The sequence below is a fragment of the Diabrotica virgifera genome, chromosome 1 (assembly GCF_917563875.1).
Source record: "Diabrotica virgifera virgifera chromosome 1, PGI_DIABVI_V3a".
NCBI lineage: Eukaryota > Metazoa > Arthropoda > Insecta > Coleoptera > Chrysomelidae > Diabrotica > Diabrotica virgifera.
Genome location: NC_065443.1, coordinates 196,880,914 through 196,899,776, shown reverse-complemented (window position 1 = coordinate 196,899,776; position 18,863 = coordinate 196,880,914). Strand labels below are relative to the sequence as shown.

Below are 18,863 nucleotides of genomic sequence, written 5' to 3'. Positions count from 1 at the left end.
TTGACATACCTCGGGTTTTTGGACCATGCAGAACTTTTTATAAAGAATAATAGCCAGGGAGGTAGTGTCAGATTTGACCGGATCATTTTAGCATGGCTGCTTTCTTTTTATTTAGTTAGGTATTCCAAAGCTTATTAACAAATGATGTGTCAGCTGGCCCAAAACCGGGGATTTTAGACAAGAAAAGGTAAAATATGAAACTTGATGGAAAAACGCTACAACCTTTGTCAAATATTTATCTACGTGACTTACAAGTCTTAATAGCCATGCTGACTTCTTCCTAGCTTTCACTCAGGCAATCCGGGTTCAAATCCTGGCGTTGAATTTTTTTTTGTTTTTAAAATTGACATTTTATTTTGAAAAATAATTATTTTTATAATACCACGTTTGTATTATTTATACGAGACAATATAAAAAAATCTGTATGTCTTTTATAGAATTATGCATAGAACTTATGAAATAGAACTATGCATTTGATCATAAAAATTATGATTTACCTTAATAAGCAAAGTTGTTTTAAATGAACCCCTGAAGCTTCCTGAGTTAGTACGACCAATCTAAGTGAAAAGGGGGGTTGCCCTCCCCATCCCCTCCGGACATTTTTTTATTTTTTGGACAAACTGTTTTTTCTTAATGCAATATGATGTAGAACCAAAAGATACATACAACCCTAATTTTTCACTTTTCTATCGCCAACCCCCATTTTTTAATAGTAATCTAAATATTTCCCTGTTCTCTATAATAGGTATATAAAAATGGATGTTTGTCTGTATGAGGAGCGAGTTAAATTAATACTAAATAGCTTTGTCATGAAATATATCCAGTGGTTACAGCCAATTCCTTCCAAATAGAAAATAGCTATCGAAAGTGTGCAAATCAATCAAAACACAATAAATCCAGTATTCCGCTGAATAACGCCCTTATTATAAAAATAATTATTTTTCAAAATAAAATGTCAATTTTAAAAACAAAAAAAATTTCAACGCTAGGATTTGAACCCGGATTGCCCGAGTGAAAGCTAGGAGAGAAGTCAGCAAGGCTATTAAGACTTGTAAGTCACGACGATAAATATTTGACATAAGTTATAGCGTTTTTCCACCAAGTTTCATATTTCACTTTTTCTTGTCTAAAATCCCCGGTTTTGGGCCAGCTGACACATCATTTGTTAATAAGCTTTGGAATACCTAACTAAATAAAAAGAAAGCAGCCATGCTAAAATGCTCCGGTCAAATTTGACAGTACTGGCTATAACTTTTTTTCGTAAAATTAATAATAAAAAAGTTTTCCATATGGATACAACTTACAGGGACATACTGTATAACAATAATGCAGTTTTTCTTTAACAAAATTACATATTTTAGGTAGATCAGTAGGTTTGCCTGATGTTCATTCTGGGTATGGATTTGCCATTGGTAATATGGCAGCTTTTGATGTCAATGATCCCAAATCTATTGTTTCACCTGGAGGAGTAGGTTTTGATATTAACTGTGGAGTAAGGTTATTAAGAACAAACCTCTTTGAGCAAGATGTAATGCCCATAAAAGAACAGCTAGCTCAAAGTTTGTTTGACCACATCCCTGTTGGAGTAGGTTCAAAAGGTAGGTAATTTTTTAATTTGTTGTGAAATATTATAACACATAAATGACACTAAAATAATAACAAAGCTTGGTGTTCTAAGCAGTCAAACATTTCACATGCTTGTTCTGGCATTTAAATATATGTATAATTCCAATCATTCCACGAAATCTAACAAACCCAATAAGACCTTGTTGCTTGATTTCTTGCCATTTGTAGGAGCTAGTGCTGGACTTCTCACTAGCTTTTTATATTAATGTATTTCTGATTTCTTCAACTGTCAACCTAATAACAGTCAATAATTATAAATACATGCGTTATAAATACTGTAAACAACATGAATGTAAATGAATGCTTTATTAAGGGGCTATCCTAGTGTACAGATAGGAAATTCATATACTTTTTTTGGGAATTTCTAAAATAAAAAATACTGTACCAATTTTTTTGAAAAATTTCACGAACATTTATTATAAAAAAAAGTACATGTAAAAAAATTTCATAAAAAAATAATAAAAATTAAATGATTTGCGCCGTCTGCTGGCACTGTGAAAAAAAACATAGCTCCACTGCTGCAGTGATTGGGGCTAACAGAGTTTCTGAAACTTAAAATTTCAAAGTGATTATTGAAATATAAGTTGTTTCCTACACCATCAACTAGGGTTTTTGAAAAATATTAAAATTTAGAAAAATGACGAAGTGTTGAAAAAATTTTTAAAATTAGTTAAAAAATTTTGTTTCAAAAACAGCCAAATTGACATTTTTATCCAATTAAAAAACTCCTAGTTGATGGTATAGGACATAGGAAATAACTTATATTTCAATAAACACTTTTATGTAACACAAATTTTATGTTTCAGGATCTCTATTAGCTCCAATCATTACAGCAGTGGAGCTATTTTCTTTTCTCGGTGCCAGCAGGTGGTCATAAATAATTTAATTTTCAATATTTTTTTATAAAAACTTTTTTACATGTACTTCTTTCTACAGTACGTAAATCGTTCAGCTGGACATAGGGAATATACATTGAGAGAATTGTGGCAACTGCGCTAACCTGTGTTAGTTGAAGTTGAAGCTTCTGTTCAAGTACGAGTTTTTGGTGCAATAGAGCTGTTAGAACGAATAGAATTAGTGAGTTTTGAAGCTAGGCTGTCCATAAATAAATCAAAAACAAAGTTTATGATTAATGAGTTAATAATTTTACTTTAATTTTTAAAATATTTTTTATTTAAAAATTAATTTAAAAACTAAACAGTTTTCCTATTCCCTTAGTTTATTTTGACGTTTATTTGTGTCAGTCGAAATGAGTTGTCAATTTTGTGGTTAATGCCCCTTTAACCATATTGCCATCGATAGAGCTTAGTTGTCACAATTGTCTCAATATAATACAATGTATGTATTTATGTATCTAAATATATACAGTATATGTTCCCTATGTCCAGCTGAACGATTTACGTACTGTATAATAAATGCTCATGCAAATTTTCAAAGGAATTAGTACAGTACCTTTTATTTTAGAAATTCCCAAAAGAAGTATATGAATCTCGTACTTTTACACTAGGATAGCCCCTTAAACCCTGAAAACTCAGTATCAACTATGCTTTAGGATGCATTGAAATCATTTGCTAGGATGTGAATTATGTTTAAGAAAGAAAACTAACCCTTGTTTGTATAATGACATTATATGGAAAATAATTGCATATCTCTGAGAAAGAAATTTATGGTTTCATATGATAGCCCAGATGAAGTGGGATAAAAATAATTGAAGAATTTAATTCTTCTTGTTGACTTGCTTTACAACTCCATCTAGAGGAAGACCACAAAAACGATGGCTAGACGACATCAAAGCAAAAATGGGGAGAAAGTGGTATCAAATAGCACAAAACAGAGAAGAATGAAGAACTCATGAGGAGGAATTTGTCCAGATGTGGATGCAAACAAAGAAGAAGAATGCCACCATTACCTTCAAATTAGCACATTACAATATTTTAATGACAATGTAAACTTAGCTCAAGACAGCTTATAGGTGTCTGAGAAAAATAATTTGAGGCATCTCCCTTCCAGGAAAAATTTGGAATGGGTTCTAGGGGGTATTATGATATGGGGTATTATGATAAGAGGCATTGTCCATTACCAATATGCTTTTCTTTCAGAGTACATATTAGGAATGAATTTTTCTGTTTCTGTTTTTTGTCCCCGATTTAAAAATAATATGTGCCGCAGGCACGAATCCTGCTTCACCCCCAGCATGAACAATAATAAGCCTGTATCATATGCTTTTGGTATGGTATGTGAACCATGAATATATGTTTTATCACAATATACAGGGTGTCCCGAAAAGATTGGTCATAAATTATACCACAGATTCTGGGATCAAAAATAGGTTGATTGAACCTCACTTACCGATATACAATAGTGCACACAAAAAAAGTTACAACCCTTTGAAGTTACAAAATGAAAATCGATTTTTTTTTTCATATATCGAAAACTCTCAGAGATTTTTTATTGAAAATGGACATGTGGCATTTTTATGGCAGCAACATCTTAAAAAAAAAATTAAAGTGAAATTTGTGCACCCCATAAAATTTTTTTGGTGGTTTTGTTCCCTTAAACCCCCCCTAACTTTTGTGTACGTTCCAATTAAATTATTATTATGGTACCATTAGTTAAACACAATGTTTTTAAAACTTTTTTGCCTCCTAGTACTTTTTCGATAAGCCAGTGTTTATCGAGATATTTTGAATATTTGTCGAATCCACCACATATTTGTGTATGGTTAAGTACGATTATAGAGACCTGTTAATAATCTGAAAATTTATTTATAATTTACATTTTTAGGATTATTTTGAAAAAGAAGCTACATTTCGATAAAAGGTGACATGAAAAAAAAACTAAGAGGCAAAAGTTTTAAAAACAATGTGTTTAATGGTACTAATGTTACCTAGTGTGGGAAAATTCTCGAGAATGGAAAATCGGAGAATATTCTCGATATGGAGAATTTTCTGAAAATGAATCCCATGACGCACTTAAGAATATTGTTGAAGATGAAAAATAGGGTTTTAAAAATAATGATCTTATATACAAAATTATGAGACGAAACAACAGTGTTCTTTGTATATAAAAAAATACAAAAACAACAGAAAACACAAAATTTCTTTGATAAAAAAATGAAATTTTCTTCTTAACAGCAAATAATCGATGTGTTATGATAAAAGATGAGACCTCAGATTCAGAATCAATTTCTATCATTAGCTCATCCTAGTCATCTACAATCTGCATTTCAACCTACTGATGAGTTGTGGGATTTTGTTTTTCACGAGTGGCCAGCTCAGTCATGGATTGGTCTACGTCTAATAATTTTAAATTGGGAGCAATAAAAGTTACCTTACGAGCCGGTTCAGCAGTGGGCCTGTTTCTTAAAGGCTTGTTGTTAGCCCGACTGCGAACTATTTGGGAGTACTGTTCACCAGGACTCTCAACTGGGACGCAGATCTAAAGGCAACTTTAGATAGGGTAAGGAACAGGGCCAGACCTCTCAACCCTCTCTCGGGAAAAATTGGCAAGACACACAAGAAGACTCTCATTCACACTTACAAGACCTTTATTCGACCCGTCATGGATTACAAATCATGCATCTACTCTCTTTGTGCTAGATCAAAACAAGAGAGGTTGTTGGGGGCAGAACGTAGAATCTTGCGTAGATGCAACTATGAGCACTGGCGATACCCCTCAAACGAAATCCATAACATCTCAAACATCCCCAAAATCACCGAGAGAATAAACTCTCTGAACAGGAACTTCACAATCAAAGTATTCAACGGCCCCCCCTCCGACACACAAGAATCTCTCAAATGTTCCTGTTCATCTTCCGGCCACGTACTCTGCCGAACGCCCAAACACAAAAAGATTCATTTACCGTCTGCTCTAATGCAAACATGCATTGACGAACTCCCGGCAGAGTACGAAAACATCCTTGAGGCTACTCCGTTAGCCTTCCGTACCCACCTATAACATATCATCTTCCCTACCCCGAACAGGGAGAAGTTGGTTTTTTGCGGTTTTCCAACTTCATTGCACAATTATACCTGTTCGTCCCAAGAAAATAGCCGCAACTATTTTCTCCACTCGAACGCTCACTGTCCACGCTACGCTCAAAAGCCACCTCCTGACCGCCCACGAGGGACGCAGGTTCGCCTGTCGTTGTACAATGGTTTCTAGGGAGACTGGTCGAGAGCAAAGCACGGACAGTACACGTAAATGCCTATGGAACCAACAACAATCCATCAAAACTTTCTTCTCTGTTGACTTTTAGCCTTCTGGACATCACCGTCCGGCATAACCAAGGAAAAACACCAGGATACGACACTTGGCCCAGTGTGTTTTCGGACTGTTTGCTTTTACTGCCACACAATACATTCACGACAAACCCTGAAGAGGACAAAATCCTAAACGGGGACGCACATTGAACGCATTTCTTCTTAGCAATTATCTAGACAAGCAAATCAAACAATGTTGGACTGGACTGGGCCCGTTTCTTTTAGAGGAGTGGATAAAAAAATCATAAGTACTGAAACTTCTTTCAGTCGCTGCACTGGATGAAGGCATGCTTAATATATCAACTACTATTTTAGTTAATTTTGTTCCGAAACATGTACCTTTTCACGATATGATTAAGTCTAGTTTTTCAATTGATTTTACAACGTATGGTTTTACAAAAAATTCCTCCTTAGACCGATAAAGTACCAAATGTGCAATCATTTCAGCCGACTCATCACCATATTTTAAAGTTGCTAAATTATCTACAAACTCAATTTCCTCGACTTGTTCTTCTCTGCTTAAATGAACACAATTCTAAATATTTGCACGTTAATATTGCACCAAAACAATAAACTAATATTGACACTGTAAACACCCTTGCTAGTGGTTCATGGGATTGGCAAAAACAATATACCTGCATACTTTTTAAATTATAATAATTTGACCCGTATCTTGTTTTTATTTTTGTTTCGGTTTTTGAAAATATAGAAAATTTTTGCCGAGAATATTCTCGTTCTCGAGAATATTCTCTTGAGAATATTCTCTTCTAACATCACTAATGGTACCACAAGAATAGTTTAATTGAAACGTACACAAACATTTGGGGGGTTTAAAGGAACAAAACCCCCATACATTTTTTTATGTAAATATATTGAAAAAGAAGCCGCATCTCGATAAAAACTGGCTTGTCGAAAAAATACTAGGAGGCAAAAAAGTTTTAAAAACGTTGTGTTTAACTAAAGGTACCACAATAATGAATTAATTGAAACGTACACAAAAGTTTGGGGGGTTTAAGGGAACAAAATCCCCATAATTTTTTTATGGAGTGGACAAAGGACATCGCACACATCTTATGGAAAATATAATGTCACTCAAATTCAATAAAATTCATACGAATAGATTCGTTTTAAATTAACGGTCAAATCTTATCATTGCGCCAACTCTTAATTATGATTAATTACGGCGCAAATTGCAATTAAAGTTTATCGAAATCACATTTTTGGAGTCAGTAAAAGTCAGTTACAATCACTATTGCTCTGGGTGCTATTCAAAAGAGCTTAAACCCCTCTGGGCCTAAGCGGATTAGTGAAACTAATCCGCTGATTTATGGAGTACCGACAATTTGGGTATTTTAAAATATTTTTTCTCTCTCTAACTTATGTACGTACCCATTTGATTTCAGATTGGTTTATATCAATTTCTGCAAATATTATTGAAAATATAAAGTTGGCGCAATGATAAGATTTGACCGTTGATTTAAAAGGAATCTATTCGTATAAATTTTATTGAATTTGAGTGACATTATATTTTCCATAAGATGTGTGCGATGTCCTTTCACTATAATTTTGTTTTAAGATGATCCTGCCATAAGAATGATACGTGTCCATTTTCAATAAAAAATCTCTAATAGTTTTCGATATATTGAAAAAAATTGATTTTCATTTAGTAACTTCAAAGGGCTGTAACTTTTTTTATGAGCACATTTGTACTAAGGTAAGTTGGGTTCAATAGAACTGTTTTTGTCCACAGAATATGTGTTATAATTTATGACCAATCTTTTCGGAACACTTTTCTTAAATGTTCAAATTCTTTTTAATTTTATATTATATTTCTCCATTAAACGAAGAATTGTCAAAGAATGAAATTTAACAGCTGAAACTTTTAGGATGATTAGTACAACTTATTTCAGACATAAACTTGTGTTCTGCATCAATATGACTCATAGCTCTTTAGACAATCCATTATTTCCACCTGATTAGATGGCAAGGAATAGCCAATCAAAAACGTTTTTTTGGAAATTATAACCACAAGATGTTTATTGGCATCATCAGCTCAAAAAAAGACATAATGTTAACATAAATATTCTTCATGATTTTCTAGGTATTATACCAATGAATGCAAAAGATCTTGAGGAAGCATTGGAGATGGGAATGGACTGGTCACTTCGAGAGGGATATATTTGGGCTGAGGATAAAGAACATTGTGAAGAGTATGGAAGAATGTTAAATGCTGACCCTTCAAAAGTCAGTATGAGGGCCAAAAAGAGAGGCTTACCACAGGTAATTATTTTTTTATATAATAGATATAAAAAATATCCAAATGGATATCCTGGGATATGGGATATCCATTTTTAATACGTTGTTTGGCAATTACTCTTCTATGAAGGATTTATACCTATAGGACGAAGCTCTGATGATGGCACGTGATGTGCTGAATGAAAGTACTCAGCTAATTTTAATAAAAATTGTTTACACACTATCAATTTTTTTGAGAAAATAAACCTGTTTGCCGGTTTGACCTACTTAGAAGTGTGTATAAGTCATACATACTTTTTCAAAATAAAAAGTCCCTATTTAGGGAGTTTCATGTTTACAGTTGTTTTCTCATATTATCGTAGTCTTAATACGCAGGTATATAGATCAGACCGGATCTGCTCTTATTAATAACTCCTTGACAAGTGAGCCATGTACGATCTTATTTTGGCCGGTAGTGAAAGTCAAAAATAACGAGTATATTGAAAACGCTATAAAACGTTTTTTAGTTTATCAAATTTATTGCTGTAAAGCAGATTCTTCTTTTTCAAGTATGTATTAATGTAAGATAAAAGTGTAATAAAAATTTGATATCAATAAATGCAAAAAAATTGTTAATGAATAAACAATAAAAATATACTTGAAATAATCAAAATTTCGTAAAAACACATTCAAAAAGTACATAATTTTAGATAATTCTGCGATTAATGTTTATTACTCTCAAAATGTACAGTCATAAAATACAGAATCATATTGGTTTAGCTCCCTTTAACTGCTTATGCATTGCAGGCAGTTGTTTGAATACAAAAGTGTGAAATGACGCATATTACATGATTCTGGCGATTGTTGCGTATTTAAGGGTGGTTGTACCTAAGTGAAAGGTTCTAAATATTGTACTTCAAAAAGAAAATGCATTGGTAATTAGTAATTTCAAAAGTCCCTTATATAATATTAAAAAAAATATGCGTTTAAAATAAAATTTTCGAATTTATTTCGGCCATATTGGATCCGCCTTTTTGTTTTTCAAAAATATAATGTTAGATTTGTAATCAGCGACCTTAAACTACCAAATCTAACAAAAAATTTTCCCTAACAATAAAATACTGAAAACGTTTGTTTTCTATACTTCCACAAAATTTATTATAACTATGTGACTACAGCTGTTTCGCCAGAGTGCCTTTCCCAACAGCTCCCCACTCCTCAACCTCTTCAGTTAAAGACTTTAAAAAGACAAACACATAGTAAACTAAATTAAATCACTTGAGAAAGGCACTCTGCGGAAACAGCTGCAGTCACATAGTTTTAATAAATTTTGTGGAAGTATAGAAAACAAACGTTTTCAGTGTTTTATTGTTAGATAAAATGATCTTCCATCAAGTAACGGTCGAATCCATCAATTATTTAAACATATTTCCGTTTTGATAGATATTTTCAATTTATTTCCGCCATGTTGGATCCGCCATTTTGTTTTAAAAAAATAATAATAATGTCAGATTCGTAACCAGCGATACCAAATATCCTTAAATACGAAAGTAATTCCTAAGTGTATGAACAATGTACTTTAAAGGTTCATGACCACCTTTTCGTCATTTGGAACCACAGTGCGCCGTAGGAAAATTGTTCATTTTCGTTACTTTTAATAAACTTTGAAGGACAAAAACTATCTTACAACCGAAAATAGTTAAAAGAGAGTATGTAATTCTAAAACAAATTCAAATTACGAGGTGAATTGAAGTGACCACCGACTTAGCCGATGGTATCCAATAGACGCCCGCAGGCTGCGTACAGCGCGTATTGGAGACCACCGCCTAAGTTTTACATAAGTATCGTATATTAATTCCTAAAAAAGCTTCTTTTTAAATTTTATTTCTTTTGCGCCCATGATTGACAGAGGTACCTACCGATAGGGCTTACAATACCGAGCCAAAATCTCAATACCGGTATTTGGTATTTAAAATTTCAAATACCGGGGTCCCGGTATTAAAACCGGTATTATGAATAAAAAATATACACGTTATATCTATACTATCCTCAGTTGTTATATCGACTTGTTAAATAATATATGAAACCTATTAAATTTTGTTTTGAATTGAGTAGATGTTGTTTATAACATTATATGGAGAGTAGAATGTAGAATGTAGAATGTAGAAAATGGGGCGGCCAATAGAGCCTGATACACTGCGACCTTAGTAGATCTATTGTGTTTCCCCTTTCTTTTAAAGCACTTCATCTAGCTTAGTCCTCTTAATGAGACTTAACAGCCTTGATAGTGGCCTTTTCATGTAGCCTGGTGCTTCCGGTTTTTCCTCACCGAGTTCTAGAAACCGCACTCGTGCGAGACCTTCGCAATGACACAGAACGTGTAGAGCGGTTTCCTCTTCTTCCAGACAGAACCGACAGGTGTCCTCTTCTGTCAGGCCTATGAGACTCAAGTGTCTATTGAGTCTACAGTGTCCAGTCAGCAGACCCACTATCATTCTGACAGTGCTTCGACTGCGCGAAAGTAAGTCTGTTGTAAATTTAGCCGAATGTCCTTTGATGAACTGTTTGGCCTGCCTCTGTCCTGGGGAGTTGTTCCACCATTCAAGAGACCTCTGTTGCGCCCATTTTTGTATAGCTGCTCTTTTTATCGTATTTGCGATTCCAAAGACGGGTTCCGGACCAACCAGTGGCGTAGATGCGCCTTCTCGGGCCAATTCATCGGCCTTCTCGTTGCCACGATAACCCTTATGTCCCGGCACCCAGGCAAGTGTCAATCTGTTTCGACTTCCCACCTGAGAGAGGACACTCAAACAGTTCCATACCAGCCATGAATTGACCTGTACCGAACTGAGAGCCTTCAGAGCCGCTTGACTATCCGAATAGATAACGATGGAGTCGTTATCTAGATTCCGACTGATTAGTTCCATAGCGCACCTTTGTATAGCAGCTACTTCGGCTTGAAATACGGTCGCATATGTCCCTAGATATACCCGGACTTCCGTCCTTGGTTTTAAGCCATATATTCCAGCCCCTGTACCTATATCGGTTTTGGAGCCGTCCGTATACCATATTGAGTTTGCCGTTATCGGCGGACCAGCTTCCCAATCCTCTCTTTTTGGTATTGTGACTTGAAAATTTTTGTTAAAGCTATACCTCGTAACCATTCGGTCTACAGGCATTCCTAGAACGGGGTCTGCCTTTATGTCCTGGTATAGCCTTAAGTTATCAGTTCCCTGCATCATACTTATTGGAGCTTGGCCCTGGATCAACCGATGTACTGTTGATCTGGCTTCACTCTGTATGTATATATGTAGAGGTGGTAGGTTTAGTATAACTTCTAGCGCGTCCGTTGGGACTGTTCTCATGGCTCCCGTAACACTCAAGCATGCAAGTCTTTGTGTGCTACTGAGCAATCGAATCGCCCCGGACTGTTGCGTTTTGTTCCACCACGCCACTGAACCGTAAGTTAGCATGGGCCTTATAACCCTTGTGTATAGCCAGAGGTTCATTTTAGGATTTAACCCCCAATTCTTGCCACACATTCGTCTACATCTGTTCAGGGCCATAATGGCCTTCTGTGTGACTTTTTGAATGTGTGCATTCCATGTCAGCCTCTGGTCGAATATTACACCTAAGTACTTGGCCTGACTTGTGAATGGGATTTCTACTCCCTTGAGCGCTAGTGGCTGTAAGCCTTGCAGTGCTCTTTTCCTGGTGAAGGGAACAACGGATGTTTTTTGAGGGTTAACCTTCAGGCCTTCTTTCTCACACCAGCTGTCCACCATCCTCAGAGCGACTTGAAGTCTCTCTGAAATTACTTTGGTAAAGCGTCCTCGAACTACAATTACCAAGTCATCCGCATATCCCAGACAGTAAAAACTCTCCCTGGACAGCGTGTTAAGTAGGTCGTCCATAAGCGTTGCCCACAGTAATGGGGATAGAACTCCTCCTTGTGGGCAGCCGCTTACTGCCTTCGCTTCAATGGTGGCTTCACCTAACGAGGACACCATGATCCTATTTGCTAAGGTCGTCTTTGTCCACTCGCATATGAAGGCAGGAACTCCTCTCCTTTTAAGCGCTTTCGTTACAGACTCGAAGGAGACGTTATTAAATGCTCCCTCCACGTCCAGAAACGTCGCCACCGCTATCTCTGTGTCATCTAGCGACTTTGAGAGCAGTCTGTTAAGATCATCCAGTGCCAAGTCAGTTGACTTTCCTGGCTGGTATGCATATTGACGATCGCTAAGTGGTTTTTCCATCAGCACATCGTCCCTAATATACCTGTCTATCAATCTTTCCAGCGTTTTTGCTAGGAAAGAGGATAGACTTATTGGTCTGTATGACTTGGGGGTCTGGTCCATTACCCTACCAACCTTGGGGATATATGTGACTTTCACCCTTCGCCATGCAGTTGGAATATATCTCCATGCCAAACTAGCTTTAAAGATCTTTGTTAGATGCGGGATAATCACATCCTGTCCCTTCTGTAGGAAGGCTGGATAGATCCCGTCCATTCCAGGTGATTTATATGGCTGGAATTTATTGATCGCCCACCTGACTTTTTCCGGTCTCGTGATGTCGGTAGCTAATTTCCAGTCCGCCTTAGTAGGCCTTCTGGGATAAGCTAGCTCTACCGGAGGATTATTGTCAATAGATGAGCCGGGGAAATGTGCCTTGGTGAGCATTATTAAGCTTTCCTTCAGGGTTTCCACATACGTTTCGTCCTCTTTCTTCAAGAGGCCGACCTGATTCACAATACCATCCTTAGCCAGGACCTTGTGGATTCTGGAGCATGCGGGAGCCTGTTCGACTTCCTCGCAGAACTTTCGCCACGAGTCTCTTTTGGCTTTTCGGATCTCCTTATTGTATTGCGTCAGTTTTTCTCTATATATGGACCACTCCTGGTTGAATTTGGCTTTATTGAATAGCCTTCTTACATCTGCCCTAAGCTTTTGTAAGTGTTCATTCCACCAGGGTGTGTTTTTCTTTCCTTTCTTTTTTCTCTCTGGACAATTCTCCTGGTAAGAGGCCAGAACAGCTCCGCTCACCGTTTCAATTGCCAGCTCGAGATCTTCCCTATCTCTTATGGTGCCGATTCCTCCCTCGAGAGACTTCTCGAGTGAGCCTCTATAGCCTTCCCAATCCGTCTCTCTCGGGTTCCTGAATCTTGCCACCATTCGAATCGAAGTAGCTAAATCGAATCGAATGTGCCTATGATCGGAACATGAAGGTTCCTCTGACACATGCCAATTCTTTATAGTATCATACGTTTTTTCACTGCAAAGTGTTACATCTAAGACTTCTCTGCGCGTGGCCGTAACGAAGGTAGGTTTATTTCCTATATTGGCTATTTCTAAACCCATGCTTAAGATGAACTGTAGTAAAGACTCACCTCGACTATTGATGTTCGTACTCCCCCATGCCAGATGGTGGGCATTGGCATCACATCCCAGTATTAGATGAAGGTTCTCCCTTCGACTGTAGGTTATAACGTCCTCTACTATGCCTGGGCGGAAGACCTTCTCTCCAGCGAAGTAGGCAGAACAGACCAACCATCTTTTACTACCTTCCTCGGTGGAAGCGGTTAGAATACCTGTAACAAAGTCTCCGCAGCAAAGATCCGGAATCAGTGTACAGTTTACTTCGTTGCCATATACAATGCATGCTCGAGGTGTCTCTCCTTTCGCATCGTATAGTAACTTACCTTGTTGCGGCTTTAAGCCTGCAACTCTCCCTCCGTGGAGCCATGGTTCCTGCAGTAGGGCCAAGTCCAGGCCTTCCATATCAAACCTTCTGCACAAAACCGCCGACGCAGATTTGGCATGATGTAGGTTGACCTGCAGGATCTTTATTCTGCCTTCCTCTAAATTGAAGGCTATCTTTCGGGTTTTCCCGTGTCCTCTACCCCTTCCATGGGAGAGACCACACGCTCAGTGGCTTCTAGCCTTCTGGGCGGGTCTGTAGCACTCCCCTGCAAGTCGGTGCGGACTTCTTCCGGGATTTTTCCTTCTTTTGCTCCTTCCCTTGACTTATCATCCTTAGGAGGAGCCTTGCTTTTGCTCGAAGTCTTAACCTTCTTTGACGCTACTTTAGAGCTTTGCGCCTCTGAAGGTTTGACTTCTTTTCTTTTTTGCTTAGACTTAACTGCCGAGGTTGTGGCAGTTACGCCTTGCAACCCCCTTGGTCCGGCCTCTGCAACCTTCTCAATGTGCCCATCATCCTTGACACGAAATTTAATTCTTCCTATGCCAAAGTAAGGACACATTTGAAGTTTTTTGAGTTCCTCAAAGGACTCTTTGTCCATTGAGAGGACCCATACCTGCCCTTTTCCTGCAGGTGTTTTGCCCAAAACGGTCCATAAAAGAGTGTTGAGCTTTCGGTTGCTGACCCTTAATCGAGTCAGCACACTTTCCGCCTCCAACCTCTTTCCGTCCTCGTCTGGGATGTAGACAGTGCAAGAACACGGCCTCTCGACTTCACTCTCGTCCTTAGCCTGGAGGTTTGCACCTTCCCAAGGCTTTAGAGCGGGAGTAGTGTCGATGAGCCATTGTGCGCTTGCACTATCCGCGCACGTCATTACCAGGTAACCGGGTTTGAACGTGCTCTTTAGCAGCCTGATTTGCGGCCCTCCTTCTGGCGTTCTCTCCAAAGCCTCCAAGATGGATGTTTGCACTGCCTTAAGCTTTGTGGGTTCCATCTTGACTTCGGGGAAGCCATCACATACTACCGCCACCTTTGCCGAGCAAAGGGCTTGTGTAAAAGTCATTTCTGACTTTCTCGGCCTCTTTTTGACTTCCGCTGGCGGCGTGCTGTGGTCCGACCTTTGCCGTTTCTTTGTAGGCTTTTGCGTAGCCATTTCCATTTCCAGCTTTTGCTCCGCCTTCTCTTTAGACTTAGCGGCACTGCCCTCCTGTCGTCCAAAGACCTTGGTAAAATTGGCCTTGATCACCGAGCGTTTGGCTTCAATGTAATCCTGGCCTTTTCCCACCAGATCTTTTACCTTCTTCTTGGAGGCCCCAGCCAGCCTGGCCTGAATGACCTCCTCGTCTGTCATCAGATCCACCTCCTCTAAGGAGGTGACTCTGACTGCCTTCCTTGTGGTCGGTTTCGCTATCTGCGTAGTAGTGCCTTCGGGGCTTTCTACTACGGGTTGTTCGTGAATATTGGTTTCCATATTTTTGTCCATATTGTTCCCACCAGAGCCCCGCATGCCGGAGTAAGGCTAATTACTGTGAGGTGTCGCCTGGTTCCTCGCAGGAATCGCTCTCGACCAATATATGGAGAGTAGGAATAGATAGATACAAAAAATGTGCAAATAGAAAAACTATATATTTGATTCTATGAAATTTATTATGATTTATTGATTGATGATTTATTATGATTATTATTATGAATGACTATGAATTATTCTATGAATAGGATAAATTTTGCTTATAATAGGAGAGTACTTTTACTTATGAAATTTGATATTTGTAAATTAATTTAACTTTAAAATATATTAATACAAAGATTAACTTACCGTGACAAATATTTTATATAGATTACTCTGTATGTAGACCGCTTTATAAAATTATTAATAATAATTCAGAAAATAAGTGAGCCTAATTTATACACCACAATCCACAAAAAAATTAAAAATAGATCTGAAAATGTAAAAACAATTCTGATTAATAAATCTTACGGCTTATTTATAAAATAAAGTAGTCTTATTTTAAATATTAAAGAATTTTTATATAACTCATTTTATGTATTTGTATAGACGAGATTTAATAATTTTGATGTAGAAGCTGAATATAACCCTTCGCCTTAAATTAACGACATTCCCGCTTTTAGAAAGCGCTATACTTGACTTGTATGTGTAATAAACGTGTTTAAGGCTATGGGTACATAATTCGCAAATATTTTACGGCTATCCCTACCTTTTCTGTCTTTACATGGCAAATTACGTGTAGTAAAATTCACACTGGTATGGATATGTACATATTACTAGAATGTCATTCTACTTGACAATGTCATAACTAGCTTAAAGAGATGGCTTTTGAATGTTCTTGGATAACTGTTATTTTTTGTATAATTGCAAATTAATAATTTAGTTAATAAATGTGATCATTTTTTCACTAGCTATGTACTCAGTGATTGTAATAATTTATATGTACCTACAAAGAAAACTAATACTCAATCAAGAAAAGAGGAAAAGTGTTAAAGTGATTTTTTAATCATATATTGTTACTATGGAACGCTTACAATTTTGAACATCTTTAACAACAAATTACTTGGATCATAGAATATATCTTGATGTATTCTCTGCTTCTATCTTCCATAAATAATACACAATAAATAACTTTTTATAAAGTTCACCTCTTAAATCAATTATTTATCAAATACTCTATACGCTCTGAGCTTCGCTGGTGTCGCTCCTAGCGGTTACTAATTCAACTTTTACCGGTAATTTTTAAATTTATTATTTAATTGTTATCGCTTAATATTTACAACGCAAAAAAGTAATTAAATTGTAATCGATTTTTTTAAGATTTTTCTAATCATTTTGACGTTCTATTGATAAAATATCAATTTCTTACTTCGGATACTTTGACAATAATCGTGTAGATGGCGCTAAGAGTATAATAGATTATTTATAATTAGATATTACGGAACATTAAAAAAACTTAAATTCAGTATTTAAAACGTAAGTATATTTAAGGTAAAAATATATACCACAGCTTTGACCAACTAATATTGTTTATAATTAATGTTTTTAATTTTAATTTTAAATTAATCACTTTGACATTTATGTCAAATTTCCGGTAAACGTTTACAAACTTGTCACTACTGGCGTTCGCGAATTTGTAAATATCCCCTCTACGTACGAGCTCACAGCGTATATACGCTCTGAGCTTCGCTGGTGTCGCTCCTAGCGGTTACTATTTCAACTTTCACCGGTAATTTTTAAATTTATTATTTAATTGTTATCGCTTAATATTTACAACGCTAAAAAGTAATTAAATTGTAATAGATTTTTTTAAGATTTTGCTAATCATTTTGACGTTCTATTGATGAAATATTAATTTCTTACTTCGGATACTTTCACAATTATCATGTAGATGGCGCCAAGATTAATTTATAATTACATAATACAGAACATTCAAAAACGCAAATTCAGTATTTAAAACTTAAGTATATTTAAGGTAAAAATATATACCACAGCTTTGATCAACTAATATTTTTTAAAATCAATGTTTTTAATTTTAATTTAAAATTAATCACTTTGACATTTATGTCAAATTTCCGGTAAACGTTTACAGACTTGTCACTACTGGCGCTCACGAATGTATAAATATCCCCTCTACGTACGAGCTCACAGCGTATATCAATATTATTTAATCAACAACTAAAAATATTCCCGATTCATGTCAAATAATTATTTAAATTTGTCACTGATTGTCAGTGTCTGACTGACAGTATTCTATTCGACTAAGTGCTTTGTATGACAAAGATAGATTTGGAAAATATTACCACGGACATTATGTTCATTTTTTTCGAATCCTGAAAAAACCAATAAATATTTTTGAAAAATCTAAACGGAGAATGAAAGACTAAATTATTACCGAGGGCCGAAAGTCCCTTAGAATAAATAAAAAGTTTATTTTGAATGAGATATTTGAAATTAAAAACAACACTAAATTTTCTCTTAGTTTTTCACCCCTGTAACTTATTAAAATAAACATTATAGAAGTTCTCAGGGACTTTCGGCCCTCGCTAATAACGTAATCTTTTATTCTGCGTTTAAATTTTTAAAAAATACTTATTAGTTTTCTCAGGATTCGAAAAAAATGAATCCCCATTTGAATAGCATTGCAGCCGAAAAAACGTTCCGATCCTCTTAATAACTATTTGTTACAATGATATTGGTTGTTTATATTCAAAAATAATTTCTTGTAATAGCAAAAAATATCTTAGAAGAAAGTTTATTGTGCATCAATTCACTTTATATAAAGTAAGTTAATACCGAAATACCGGTATTTTTATAATAAATACCGGTATCGAATACTGGACAAAAATCGCCCGGGATTCCGGTATTCGGCATTCCGGAATTCCGGTATTGTAAGCCCTACCTACCGAAAATCGACCAATTTTATGCTTGTCGAAATCAAATCGTAAAAATTCTAGTACCTTGTTACAATATAATAATGTTACAATAATTTATACTTATATTCTTATCATTTTAAAGTTAGGAACATTGGGAGCTGGCAACCACTATGCCGAAATCCAAGTAGTAGAAGAAATCTATGACAAATGGGCTGCCAGCAAGATGGGTATTGAAGAAAAAGGACAAATATGTGTTATGATTCACTCAGGAAGTCGTGGATTTGGTCATCAAGTTGCTACAGATGCTCTTGTTCAGATGGAAAAAGCCATGAAGAGAGACAATATTGAAACTAACGACAGGCAGTTGGCATGTGCCAGAATTAACAGTCAAGAAGGTCAAGATTATTTGAAGAGTATGGCAGCTGCTGCCAATTTTGCGTGGGTTAATAGAAGCTCTATGACTTTCTTAAGCCGGCAGGTTTGTTGATATATTTATATTTGTTATATTATAATATGTATATTTTAGTTAGTATCATTTTTAATTTTTGGAATTCTGTGGATTAAATTATTATAGCACCAAAATAAATGGATCATAGGTTTAAGGGCTGAATTATTACATTTAGACTATTGTTTATGTGGTTAAAAGTCTGGCTA

At 36.2% G+C, this 18,863-nt stretch overlaps 1 protein-coding gene across 1 annotated transcript in view; it reads left to right on the top strand.

The window, feature by feature from the left end:
• The window catches only part of LOC114331877 (RNA-splicing ligase RtcB homolog), a 74,401-nt gene that overhangs the window by 13,606 nt on the left and 41,932 nt on the right, over positions 1–18,863 (top strand). Inside the window, exons 2-4 of the mRNA XM_028281565.2 lie at positions 1,362–1,598; positions 7,990–8,168; positions 18,352–18,687. Of these exons, the coding sequence (XP_028137366.1) occupies positions 1,362–1,598; positions 7,990–8,168; positions 18,352–18,687 (752 nt within the window). The remainder of the gene's footprint in view (positions 1–1,361; positions 1,599–7,989; positions 8,169–18,351; positions 18,688–18,863) is intronic.